The 12,292-nt window shown below is 41.4% G+C and overlaps 1 protein-coding gene and 1 non-coding gene across 13 annotated transcripts in view; one reads left to right on the top strand and one right to left on the bottom strand.

The window, feature by feature from the left end:
- The window catches only part of Trim2 (tripartite motif containing 2), a 189,328-nt gene that overhangs the window by 61,193 nt on the left and 115,843 nt on the right, over nt 1-12,292 (bottom strand). For 9 of the 12 annotated variants that reach the window (XM_048813541.1, XM_048813542.1, XM_048813539.1 and 6 more), the window contains exon 2: nt 349-533. In XM_048813541.1, coding sequence (XP_048669498.1) covers nt 349-482 — 134 coding nt within the window. In that variant the 5' untranslated portion in view covers nt 483-533. The remainder of the gene's footprint in view (nt 1-348; nt 534-12,292) is intronic. The other 3 variants (XM_048813533.1, XM_048813538.1, XM_048813536.1) reach the window with 1 other exon arrangement.
- LOC125619869 lies at nt 3,835-3,940 on the top strand. The gene has a single exon (XR_007351459.1). It is a non-coding gene; the product is annotated as a U6 spliceosomal RNA (small nuclear RNA).

Raw genomic sequence — 12,292 nt, 5'->3', positions numbered from 1 at the left:
TTTAAATTTACTTATTTTTTGGCCAATTACTACTGCAGTTTGCAGTTGACAAAAATTATTTCTGAAGAACAAAGAAAAAATTTTAAATGTTTTTATTTTAAACTACCTTTTTAATGTTCTACCTCCTTTGAAAATGAACCAGTCAGTAGTTACCTGGTTGCTTTCTCTGACTTGCATTATTTGAAATACAGTACGTTAGCTCATGATTGGGTTTCTAGATGTCTGTCGGAAGCACAAGTGCTTCATTGTCTCCCTTGGGTGATGGTAGAATTCTGGGAAAGAAGCCTGCGGAAGGTGGTAGGAGGTCAGTCTGTGCGAGTCCCTTCTCCAAGCACAAAGGAGGCTTACCTCTCGCAGAACGTGTGCAGACAGGGGAGAACCTTGGGGTTCTTGTACCGTTCCAGGCATATACTGCAAATCAGAAACTGCTTGTCAATCTGGCGCACCACAGGACTTGGGATGTTGGTGGCTTCACTGGCCATCCTAGACCACTGACATGGGAGGCCGGCTGTCTTTGACCCTGCACGCTGCTGCTGTCAGACAGAAAAACCAAAATGGAAAAATATATAATCATCCATAGTGCAAATCAACCCCTGGCTCTTTTACCCAAGGCATCAAGATATACACAGTTGGAAGTCAGTTAGTGACCTCAAAATGACCATAGCCAGCCCTCATGGCTGTTGTTTGTTTTGTATATGCTTGTTGGGTTTCAAGGCTGAGCGGTGGCCAAGGGAATAAATACTTATAGATAGCTGTCTGTTCATACCTTCAGCCATAACTATATTTGAATACATATTTGCCTTTTCTATTCTAATCTAATTCAATGTCTCCCCAACTATTGTATTTAAAGGGAACAGAATATGCTTATGCAAAATGTGCCACTTTGGTGTAAGGATTATTTTGAACTAAAGGCTGCTGAGAAACAGCTGACACAAAAGGAGCTCTCTGTCTTCCCCCATTTGCCTAAAACTGGCATAAAATTCCTTTGTGAAGAGGAAATGTCCATTTGTGAAGGTGCTCCTCTCCTATGTCAGAAAGGCCAGAAGACTCTTATTTCTGGAGATGGCAAGGTGATGAGCCTGTTTAACCAAACTAAACAAATCTTAAAATGTAGACATCGTATATTTTCCAGTCACCTTTCTGCAATTTACTGCCCTTTGCAGTCCAACCCCGCCTTGCCTTTGTAGACAGCTCTCCACAATTTATCACCCGTTGTTAAAATGGTATATAAACCCCCAATTCTAATGACTTCCTTGGGTTTTCATTTCTTCTCTACGAAGCTTCCGTATGTAAAATCAAAAACATTAATATTTACACAATTTGTATATGTTTTCTATTATTAGTCTTTTACCACTTTAATTTACAGGCCCCAGGCAGATAACCTAAGAGAGCAGAAGAAAAAATTTTCTTCCACTACAAATGATTAATATGCAAGATAGAGAAAAGATGAGCTGTGGCTGGGGCTCAGTGGCAAAGCGCTTGCCTCACATGTGTGAGGCACTGGGTTCAATCCTCAGCACCACATAAAAATAAGTGAAATAAAGGTATTGTGTCATTAAAAAAGAGAGAGAGAGAGACAGAGAGAGAGAGAGAAAAGATGACATTGCCCCAAGAGCCAAAAATAAACAGGAATTGGGGGGGGAAATGCTAAATGGAGATTATTAGAATTTTGAATTAAAAACTTTATATATGGTTTAGTGTTTTCTTAAGAACTAAAGGTGTATAGATTGAAAATTAAAATGTATCTGCCATGGAGCCAGGGGAAAAAAGCTGGAGTTAGCCCCTGTAGTTTGAAAGAAATAGCCATGGGTATTCACGTGGGTGCATTTGAAGGACATGGAGAAGTGAGTGAATTCAGAGGAGGTTTCAATATGTCAGAGATCATACCAGAAAAGAAGAAATTAGGAGAGAACACCGAGAAGAAAGCAGAGAGCTCAAGAGAGCAAAAAGGAGGGGAAGTTATAATACAAAACACCCATCCATTTACCACTTCAGGTGTTTACCCCAAAGGGGTAAACCAGGGATGAACTAAAATTCACTTCTCAATTTTTCTAAATATTTGATAAGTTGTCCCCAGCCCTATATATAATTCCCAATGGAAATACTCTCTGCCCCTTCCCCTAAAAAGGGATATTTAATATAATTATAGTAGGAAGTGCTATTATTATTCTCACTCTATAGATAAAACAAACCATACATGCATACACACAAGTACACAAAACAGCACAAGCCAGGTATGGTGGCTCACGCCTGTAATCCCAGCAGCTGGGGAGGCTGAGACAAAAGGATCACAAGTTCAAAGCCAGCCTCATCAAAAAGCAAGGTGCTCAGCAACTCAGTGAGACCCAGTCTCTAAATAAAATACAAAATAGGGCTGGAGATGGAGTTCAATCCCTGGTACCCCTCCTCACCAAAATAAAACCCCACATACAACAACATAGGCTCAGTCAAGTTCACCTGAATGTGACATGCAACTAAAGAGAGATGTATGCTTCTAAAACCCGTGGCCTCTTCACTCCTTACACCCCTACCGGCACCACCTTGACCTTGTTTTATGAAGACTGTACAACAGAAGCTTGGTTTATATATGACACTTGAACTTGACCTGTGACCAGCATTTGAAGCTGGGAAATACTGAAAAACCAGCCTCTACCTCAGAGCAAAGCCTGTCCAAGGAAGGGGGCATGACTCTTGTCCTTGGAAAGACCCACAGAGCACTCCTAGGCACATACCCACCCTGCTAAGTTGTTTATCTACAAATGACAGGAGTGTCAGGTGTCCCTGACTCAGTCAGGCTAGGTGGTAACCCATAGCAACCCCCTAGCAGCCACCAATCCGCATGAGACAGGGAAAATACTGGGATGCCAGATGACCCCCCAGAAGTTTATGGTGTTGGAAAACTATGTAGTTCAGCACGAACACCCCTCTTGGCTTAAACCAATCAGTTCAAACGAATCCCCCTCTTGTAGTAACCAATCACCTCTACCCAACTTGTTCCCACCAGTGAATGTGCTAATCAATGTTAAGAGTTGTTGGTCTCTGGTGATCTTTTGGGGGTCCCGAATTCGAGCAAAACAGTACAACATAATTACAAAGTCCACAATTTGACACTCTTTTCCAGATGTAAATGATAGCTTTCCTTACTCCCTACCAAATCACCAAGTTTTTGAAAGGTATTTCAACTTTCAGTAAGAAAACTCCATTTGGACATATGTGAATACAGTCATATAGGTGACACGCCCATTTCCAAACTCCACACTTTGCAGACAGGTTCATCAAAGAATATGATTAATAAACATAAAGCACCTTGGGAAACACCTGCTATCCAAGAGCGTCGGTTCAGACAGAAATCGGTGCACAGTTAAGCAGTGTAGGTGTGAATGTCTAATTAGCCAGCATCACCAGCCAGGCTTCTCATAGCCTGCCTCCCTAAAGAACTAGAGTAGAGAATGATATTCACTGACTAAATGCAATGGAGCTCATCTCCCAGGAGCTAGAATGTTGGCGCACTGTCTGCTTTTTTTAACCACATCCCTATGACTTCAGAATCGGTAAGGAAAGAATCTGTCTATCTTAAAGATAAGGAAACCAAACCTGAGGGCTTAAATGACTTGCCCAAGGTCATCCAGTAAAATCAGAATCAGAAAGCTCAGATTTCAAGTTTTCTGCCTTATCAGAGAAGTTGATGAAATCTAACCTTAAACACGTTTAGGGTTGGGAATGTAGCTCTGAGGTAGAATGCTCGCCTATCAAGTGCAAGGCCCTGGGTTCCATCCCCAGCACCACAAAGCAAAAATGTTTCACATTTCACAAGTGTGGAGAGCATAAAAATGATAGAGTGCTCACCTCAGCAACATTAAAATTTGAATGACATAGAAAAAATTGGCATAGCCCCTGCACAAGGATGGCACAAATATTCATATATTTTAAAAAATGATATTGAGGGATGGGCACGGTGGCATACACCTGGATTCACAGTTACTTAGGAGGTTGGGGTGGGAGGATCCTAAGTTTGAGTCCAGCCTTGGCCATTTAGCAAGATCCTGTTTCAAAATAAAAAATAAAAAGGATTGGGTATAGCCTCCTGGTAGAGCATCCCTGGGTTCAATGCCTATTACTAGAGAATGAGGAGGAGAAAGACAGGCCAGGTGTCACATGCCTATAATCCCACTTACTCAAGAGGCTGAGGCAGGAGGATTGAAATTCAAAGCCAGTCTGAGCAATAGAGAGGTTATAAGCAATTTAGTGAGATGCTGTCTCAAAATTTTAAAAAATAATAAAAAGGACTAGGGATGTGGCTCAGTGGCTGAACACCCCTGGCTTCAATCCCTGGTACAATAAAGGAAAAAAAAAAGAGGACTGGGGGTTGTGGTTCAGAGGAAGAGCTCTTGCCTAGCATGCGTGAGGCACTGGGTTCGATCCTCACCACCACATAAAAGTAAAATAAAGGTATTGTGTCTACCTATCACTAAAAAATAAATGTTAAAAAAAAAGAGGAAGAAGATATTGAGGACTGGGATATAGCTCAGTGGTAAGAGTAACATGTATAAAAGTCCTGGGTCCATTCCCCAGCATGAAAGAAATAGTAAAGAATGGAAGAAAGATGATATTGAACTTATCAGTTAAAATAATTTTCTTGACTCCTATAGTGAAAGAATTAAAACCAAGAATCAATAAATGGGATGGAATCAAACTAAGAAGTTTCTTCTCAGCAAAAGAAACAATCTGTGAGGTGAATAGAGAGCCTACAGAATGGGAGCAAATTTTTACCCCTCACACATCAGATAGAGCACTAATCTCTAAGGTATATAAAGAACTCAAAAAGCTAAACACCGAAAAAACAAATAACCCAATCAACAACTGGGCCAAGGACCTGAACAGACTCTTCTCAGAAGAGGATATACAATCAATCAACAAATATATGAAAAAATGCTCATTATCTCTAGCAATCAGAGAAATGCAAATCAAAACTACTCTAAGATGTCATCTCACTCCAGTCAGAATGGCAGCTATTATGAAGACAAACAACAATAAATGTTGGCAAGAATGTGGGAGGAAAGGTACACTCATACATTGCTGGTGGGACTGCAAATTGGTGCAGCCAATATGGAAAGCAGTATGGAGATTCCTTGGAAATCTGGAAATGGAACCACCATTTGACCCAGCTATTCCTCTCCTCGGACTATACCCAAAGGACTTAAAAACAGCATACTACAGAGACACAGCCACATCAATGTTTATAGCAGCACAATTCACAATAGCTAAACTGTGGAGTCAACCTAGATGCCCTTCAGTGGATGAATGGATAAAAAAAATATGGCATATATACAAAATGGAATTTTACTCAGCATTAAAAAAGAACAAAACCATGACATTTGCAGGTAAATGGATGGCGTTGGAAAAGAATGCTAAGTGAAGTTAGCCAATCCCAAAAAACCAAATGCCAAATGTTTTCTCTGATATAAGGAGGCTGACTCATAGTGGAGTAGGGAGGGAGAGCATGGGAGGATTAGATGAATTCTGGATAGGGAAGAGGGGTGGGAGGGAAAGGGAGGGGGCAGGGGATTAGCAAGGATGGTGGAATGTGATGGACATCATTATCGAAAGTACATGTATGAAGACTTTATATACATACTTTATATACAAACAGATATGAAAAATTGTAGTATATATGTGTATTAAGAATTGTAATGATAAAAAAACCAAAGTACATGTATAAAGGCATGAATTGGCATGAATTCCTTTTAAAATGTCCTGTTTGTTCACAATTGTAGCATGTTTTTGGCCTGGCATCTAAAGCCTGTTGTACTGCAGCTGCCAAGACTTGCCCTTGTTCATTAATGTCTCTACATAATTTAATATATGTGTTTAAGTCTTTATGTTTCCATGGTCTAATGGCCTCCTTGCACCAATGATTTGCTTGCTCATAAGCCAGTTTTATTAATGGCATTGCTTGTTCTGTATCCCCCAAAACTCTGGTAGCTGTTTAAATAAGCCTATCTACAAATTCAGCGTAAGGTTCATTAGCTCCTTGTATTACCTTAGATAATTGACCTTGTAAATCTCCATGTCCTTGTAAAGTCTTCCATGCCCTAACTGCATCTGCAGCAATTTGTGAGTATATAGCAGGATCATATCTAATTTGTTGCTGCTGATCCTCATAAGGTCCCTTTCCTAACAACATATCTAGATTTCTATGAGGATAACCGGTTGCTGCATTTCACCTAGCCGTCTCCGTGCAAAATTCCTCATTGGCAACCTTCCATAACAGGTATTGTCCTCCATTTAGCACAGCTTTACACATACTAGTCCCATCTGCTGGCGTCATGTTCAAGTTGGTAATGGATTCGACCAAGCTTACAGTGAAGGGTGCTTGAGGACCACAGGTTGTTACAGCCTCTTTTAGCTGCTTCACTGTTTTGAAATCTAAAACATGGTGATTTCACTGTCCTCCTGCCACCTCAAATACAGGGCATGCTAATCTTTGAGGTCCTGTCTCAGGATCCCATCTATCAACTACGGGGGTTGAGGGCCACTCAGCATATGTTGTCTCCATAGGTGGAGCTGTTGGTTGGACACTTATGCCCTCTGGTGATAGAAAGGTGTTAGTAGCAACTTTCCGTTGTAACTTCTCTCCAGATAGCCCCTCCTTCTCTAAACTTTTTCCCCTGTCTGACTAACTCGAGAGACTTCCTCTTTTACTTGATTTAAAATGTCTTCTCCTAGACTAAGCAAACAAGATTGTACCAATGTCCATAATGGTAATGTGCCAACTGGCAGAGTTCCTGGGCTTTCCTTTTGTATCTTTTTTAAATCTTCACCATGATGGTTCCATTGTGATATATTTAACAACCCCTCTTTAATGAACCATGGGCTACACCTTTGTATCTATCGTCTTAACGATACATAGCCCTAACTGTTCTTGATTTTACTGAGATGCCTCCTTCCTCTAGCACTTTACTTAACGCCCTTTCGGTTTGGTTCTTATTAATTTTTAATCCCATATTTCCGTGAAGAAGATACCCCTCACTAAGATAATGCAAAACAAAACCGAGACAAAATGAAACAAAAATGCAACAAAAATTCATTATATCAGCCTTTCTGTCCTCCTGAAATGTCCATCGTCCTTTCTCCCTATCTGTTCCTCAGATGCAAACAGTTTTTCCTCAGATGTGAGCGGTTTTTCTTCTGTCCCACCCATCTCCAGGGACTGGCAACTTAAAACAAAAGCAAAACAAAACGAAAGAAGAATCTTTAAATGGTTACCCATCCTCTAGCACTGCCTTCAGGAGTGAGCAGTTTACCTTATCACTTACCCTCAGGCGTTCCCCGCAGGGCCACCAAATGCCAGCACAAAATAACCGGGCCTAGCCGCCAAGAGGCACTTGTAGGTTCAAAACAGGAACTCCTTTATTGCCCGCCAAACTATGGACGCTACCCACACGGCCCTTCCAGGAACCACCAACCGGAAATCCCTCCTCTGGAACTTCCCCAACCAATGCGAACTCCCCAGGAATCCCCGGGAGAACTCCAAAGTAGCGGGGGCGCCTGAGGCGGACAGCAGGGGTCTATATACAACTGAATATGCAGCTTAATTTAACCATTATCATCTCAATGGCTCGCTGGCAAAATGCTAAGCGTCATTCCAACTGTGGCCCTCAACATACTATATATACAAAGATGAAAAATTGTGCTCTATATGTGTAATAAGAATTGTAATGCATTCTACTGCTGTCATGTATTTAAAAAAAATAAAATCAATAAAAGATTTAAAAAATAAGAATTTTCTTTACAATAGCTTTTGAAAGTTTTTCATATTACCCTTTGAAATAATCAGAGCCACAATAGGTATGGAAAAAAGCAAATACATCAAATTGGTATTTATTCTTTTTCTGAACCTTAGAATTTTAGACTCAGGGCAAAGATAAACATTTGCTGTAATCAAATGACATATGTTGACTAAATGGAATTTCTTAAGCCAACATTTTTATGCTTTAAAGTTGAAAAATTTGTTTTCGCTTTCTAATTTAATAATAAGTAGTGTCGTGGATGACACAAGCCTTTGTTAGTATTGCTCATTTACCAAGCAACTGAATTACGTTTACTCATTAACACTAATTTAAAATCATGACAATATCACAAATCTGTCACAAGTGACCTGTTGAAGGCATCTGGATTTTTAGAACTCCCAGGATCAACACGAAATTTCCAATCCCTAAAGATCCCCAAAACATTGCCAAGATAACACTCCTTCCCTGAACATAATGGCAGTACTCACAATAGGGACATGTTTGACTGCTCCTAAAGGGACACTGTGCTCAGAGTAACTATGCCAGTGAGCACTGTGGGAGCCTGCCATCCCTCCGAACATTCCATGAGGGATATGCAAAAATACAAAAGAGCCTTTCATCAGAGTGTCTGGGCACTACCAGTTTCTGGTCCCCTTTTCCTCTCTGGAGGTGTCTAGAGAACTTCTCCAGCCTCCTCACCAGCAGAAATCAGTGCACGATAATAAAGATGATCAGAAGACAGACAGACCTACTCTTCAGCTGGAGATTAGCAAAACTAATTTCTAGAGGGATGCCCGTGACAACGTGCCTGGAACCTTGTACCTGATGGAGCACCCCTGCTTTTGGATGCTGGAGCTAACATCCATCACGATGACAAAAGGTCAACAGAAAGGACAGGGTAGAGAAGCGAAGGTAGGGAAGCCATTTTTAAGTGACGTAGTCAACATTAGATTGATAACGACATTAACCAGTTCTCGGAGCCTCCATGCGGCAGACTGGCTGGGAGATGGGAGCAGCAGCAGTGAGCTTATGAAGGTGCTCACTCCCTGCTCCAGGCTCTGTTCGGTGTCACCTGCTCCATGTGACCATCCGTTCCTGTGTAGAAGGGCAGCTCATCCCCAGGCCCTTGTACCTTATCTGTGCCCCCGTCTCCCAAAATCATATCGAAGCCCTAGTTCCCAACGTGATGGTAGGTGAAGACAGAGCCTTTGGAAATTAGGTCCCCATGACGGGATTAGTGCCTTCTAAGACACAAGAGATCACGCTTTTTCTTCCACATGAGGATACAAGAAGGCCATCTGTCAAAACCCAGAAGAGAGCCCTCATCAGAACCTCACCATGTTGGCACCTGATCTCAGAATTCCCAGCCTCCAGAACTGTAGGAAATAAATTCATGTTGTCTAAGGCACCTAGTCTATGGTGTTTGGTTAGAGCAAGAAATCTAATTAAGACACCTTCTAGCTGGGGCTGTGTGGCTCAGTGTAGAACACTTATCCAGCATGCACAAGCCGAAAAACAACCAACCAAAAAACTCCTAATACTGTATGTAATCTATTTATTTTACATACTGTCTTTCTACCCCCTGCACTGCCATCCCACCCAGCCAGTGTTAGGTTGACTGAGGGCAGAGATTTTTGTCTGACTACTCATCCCAGTAGTCTCAACATATAGAACTATGTAAGCCTAGTACTTAAGAGCCACTTATTATTTTTTAAATGAATTGAACTAACAGAGCATGACATGGAAACATACTTAAGCACAGTAGAAGAAAAGAACATTTGCGGACTTATGTGACAAAAAGCACAGCGATTGTGAACGTTGTCATTTGTCATTAGACATCACCTGCTCCCTGTGAAGGACAATCTAAGGCTTAGCAATATAAGCTTTCATCTAGAGAGTAATTTTAAAAAAGATTTTTTTAGTTGTAGATGAACATAATACATTTATTTATTTATTTATTTAATGTGGTACTGAGGATTCAGGGTCACTCTACCACCGAGCTACATCCCCAGCTCACTTTCCCCCATGTTTCGAGACAGGGTCTAGCTAAGTTGCTGAGGCTAGCTTTGAACTTGCAATCCTCCTGCCTCAGCCTCCCCGTCACTGAGATTATAGGCATTGGCCATGAGCCCTGGTTAGAGGGTAAATAGTAGTGACATATTTTAACATGATCACATATGCAGAAAAATAAATAAACACATATTGAGTACACATATGCACAGTCATAAAAAGTCTGAGAAGATGGCACACACGTTCCTTTTTAGTGGGGGCTTTGCTAACTAAACGCAGCCTGTGGTGGGGAAATAATGCAGCAATCCCACAACTAAATCCTTGTGCAGAAAAACCCTGCCCCAGCATTTCTTTCCTCACATCATCTCTGATGTTTTTCCTGGCTTACTTTCACAACTTGGTGGAAATTACCACCAAATGGAAAAGAATTTGATAGGAGATGAAAAAAGAGAAAAATGCCTGTGTCCGCAATTCTAAGATTTAGACCACGTTTCTCATCCCCAAAACAAAACTGTTTGAATCAGAAAGAATCCAGACTCTTCATTGCTGACACCAGCATGAGGAAGAACAAAGAAAGATAGAAGAGAAAAGCGAGAAGGGAATGGAGTTGACCAAACTAACTTGTCAGGCTGGTCTAGGGAACATGGCTGGGGAACAGAAGCCAAGAGTCCTCTGAAAAATGAAATTCTAACATGTGATTTGTGGGTGAGTAGAAGTATATTTGATTGCATGTACTCTATCCACACACACACACACACACACACAAACACACACATTTAGTTTTAGATGAACACGATTGATTGATTGATTCATTTTTATGTAGTGCTGAGGATCAAACCCAGGGCTTCACATCTGCGAGGCAAGCGCTCTACCACTGAGCTACAGCCCCAACCTATCTTTTTTTTTTTTGGCAGCTTAGGCATTGAACTCAGAGGCACTTTACCACAGAGATATGTCCCTAAGTGTTTTTTTCATTTTGAGACAGTCTTGCTACATTGCCCAGGCTGGCCTTGAACTTGGGATCCTCCTGCCTCAGCTTCCTTGAGGAGCTGGGATTGCAGGTGTGTACCTCAGCACCTGGCTTCAATCCCATTCCTACAGTCTAGTTTTATGACGCTTTTCTTTGTTGCCCCTTTGGGTAAATTTATTTATTACTACGCTTACATTTTTGTTCTTGGGCCAGTGACAAGGGTGTGGGCAGGCAAAAATCACCATCTCTGGAGATAAAAAATCTTTTGGTACATTTATAAAAAGGAAATCTTGAACCATTAAGATTATTTATAACTCATATATTACCCTCTACCTGCCAGAGCAGGTGACACCTAGCGTGCAAGGCACAGGTGAAAGCATGCTTAGAGAAACAGGTATTTGTAGTTATTTTAAGTGATGAGCCTTCTAGCATTCACCTGTAATTGAATTTGCACTGTTACCGAGGAACGACTAGAAGAAAGAAAAGAGGACAATCTTAAGTGAAATTAAAACAGGGTGACCCACTTCCAGTTAAATCAAGCCTCTATCCCAGATGGGCCATTTTATAAATTAGAAGGCTGGATGCATTCTCTTTCCTGATAGTGTGTGTAGTGTGTGAGTGTGTATGTGTGTGTGTGTGTATGCTTGTGTGTAGGGGGCGGGGCATCAATTAAAGAGCTGTCTACTTTAACTTGTCTCCAGGCAAGGATGTACCCAATTTCCCAAGTCACTCCCTTTAATTTCCAGGGTCCAATGTATGATGTGCTGCCTTTTTCTATATCACGGTTGATTTTTGAGCTGAACTCTAACTTCTCTCCATAATACCTACACCTGTGTCCCCGATGTCTCTCTTCAGTGTAGCTAGGTCATCGTTGGCCATTGCCTTCTTTATAGAAAGCCTCACCTTTGGCTTCAGGTCTTAAGCTTTGATTTGGGTTTTCCAACTTTCAGAGGCTGCTTCGGTGTGATGGAGTGTTAAGTGGTTGGGCTGATTTCGGTACCCTGGGACAATCAAGATGAGTGGGGTCTCTTCTCCCTCCATCAATCATCCTGTCAAGTCTCTCTCCCCTTGCTTTCCTTGTGGGTGACACAAAGAGGCTGAGCATTCTTGGACCGCAAGAAAGGCAGCGGACAGCCAGGGTGCTCAGTGGTGGGGACAGACTCTGGGGATGGGAAGAGGCTGACAAGAAGTGGGCAGAGAAATTTATTTATCATCAGAACTTCAAGAGACACAAGCCTAAGTGACAGTAAACCCCTTTTGGCCACTGGAGTATAGGAAGTACATTATTTAATTCTGTTGTTGGCTACAATGTTTCCTTCAATTAATAGATTTTCAAGAAAAATAATAAACAGCACTTAGTGGAAAAATGGAGGCTATTGAGACTAAGAAGGCAGAGAGGGTCAAGGAGCAGGGATGTGAGATTAGTAGACAAAAAGCAGCAACCCCTGGTTTTTCAATGATGCTATTTGACTACTTAACTCATTTTTTTTTTTCTCACTTCCTAGTCTTAATCTAAAACTCC

Source organism: Marmota marmota, unplaced genomic scaffold (genome assembly GCF_001458135.2).
Source record: "Marmota marmota marmota unplaced genomic scaffold, marMar, whole genome shotgun sequence".
Lineage (NCBI taxonomy): Eukaryota > Metazoa > Chordata > Mammalia > Rodentia > Sciuridae > Marmota > Marmota marmota.
Note: the sequence above shows the minus strand (reverse complement) of the source record. Positions and strands in the feature narration are given on the sequence as shown.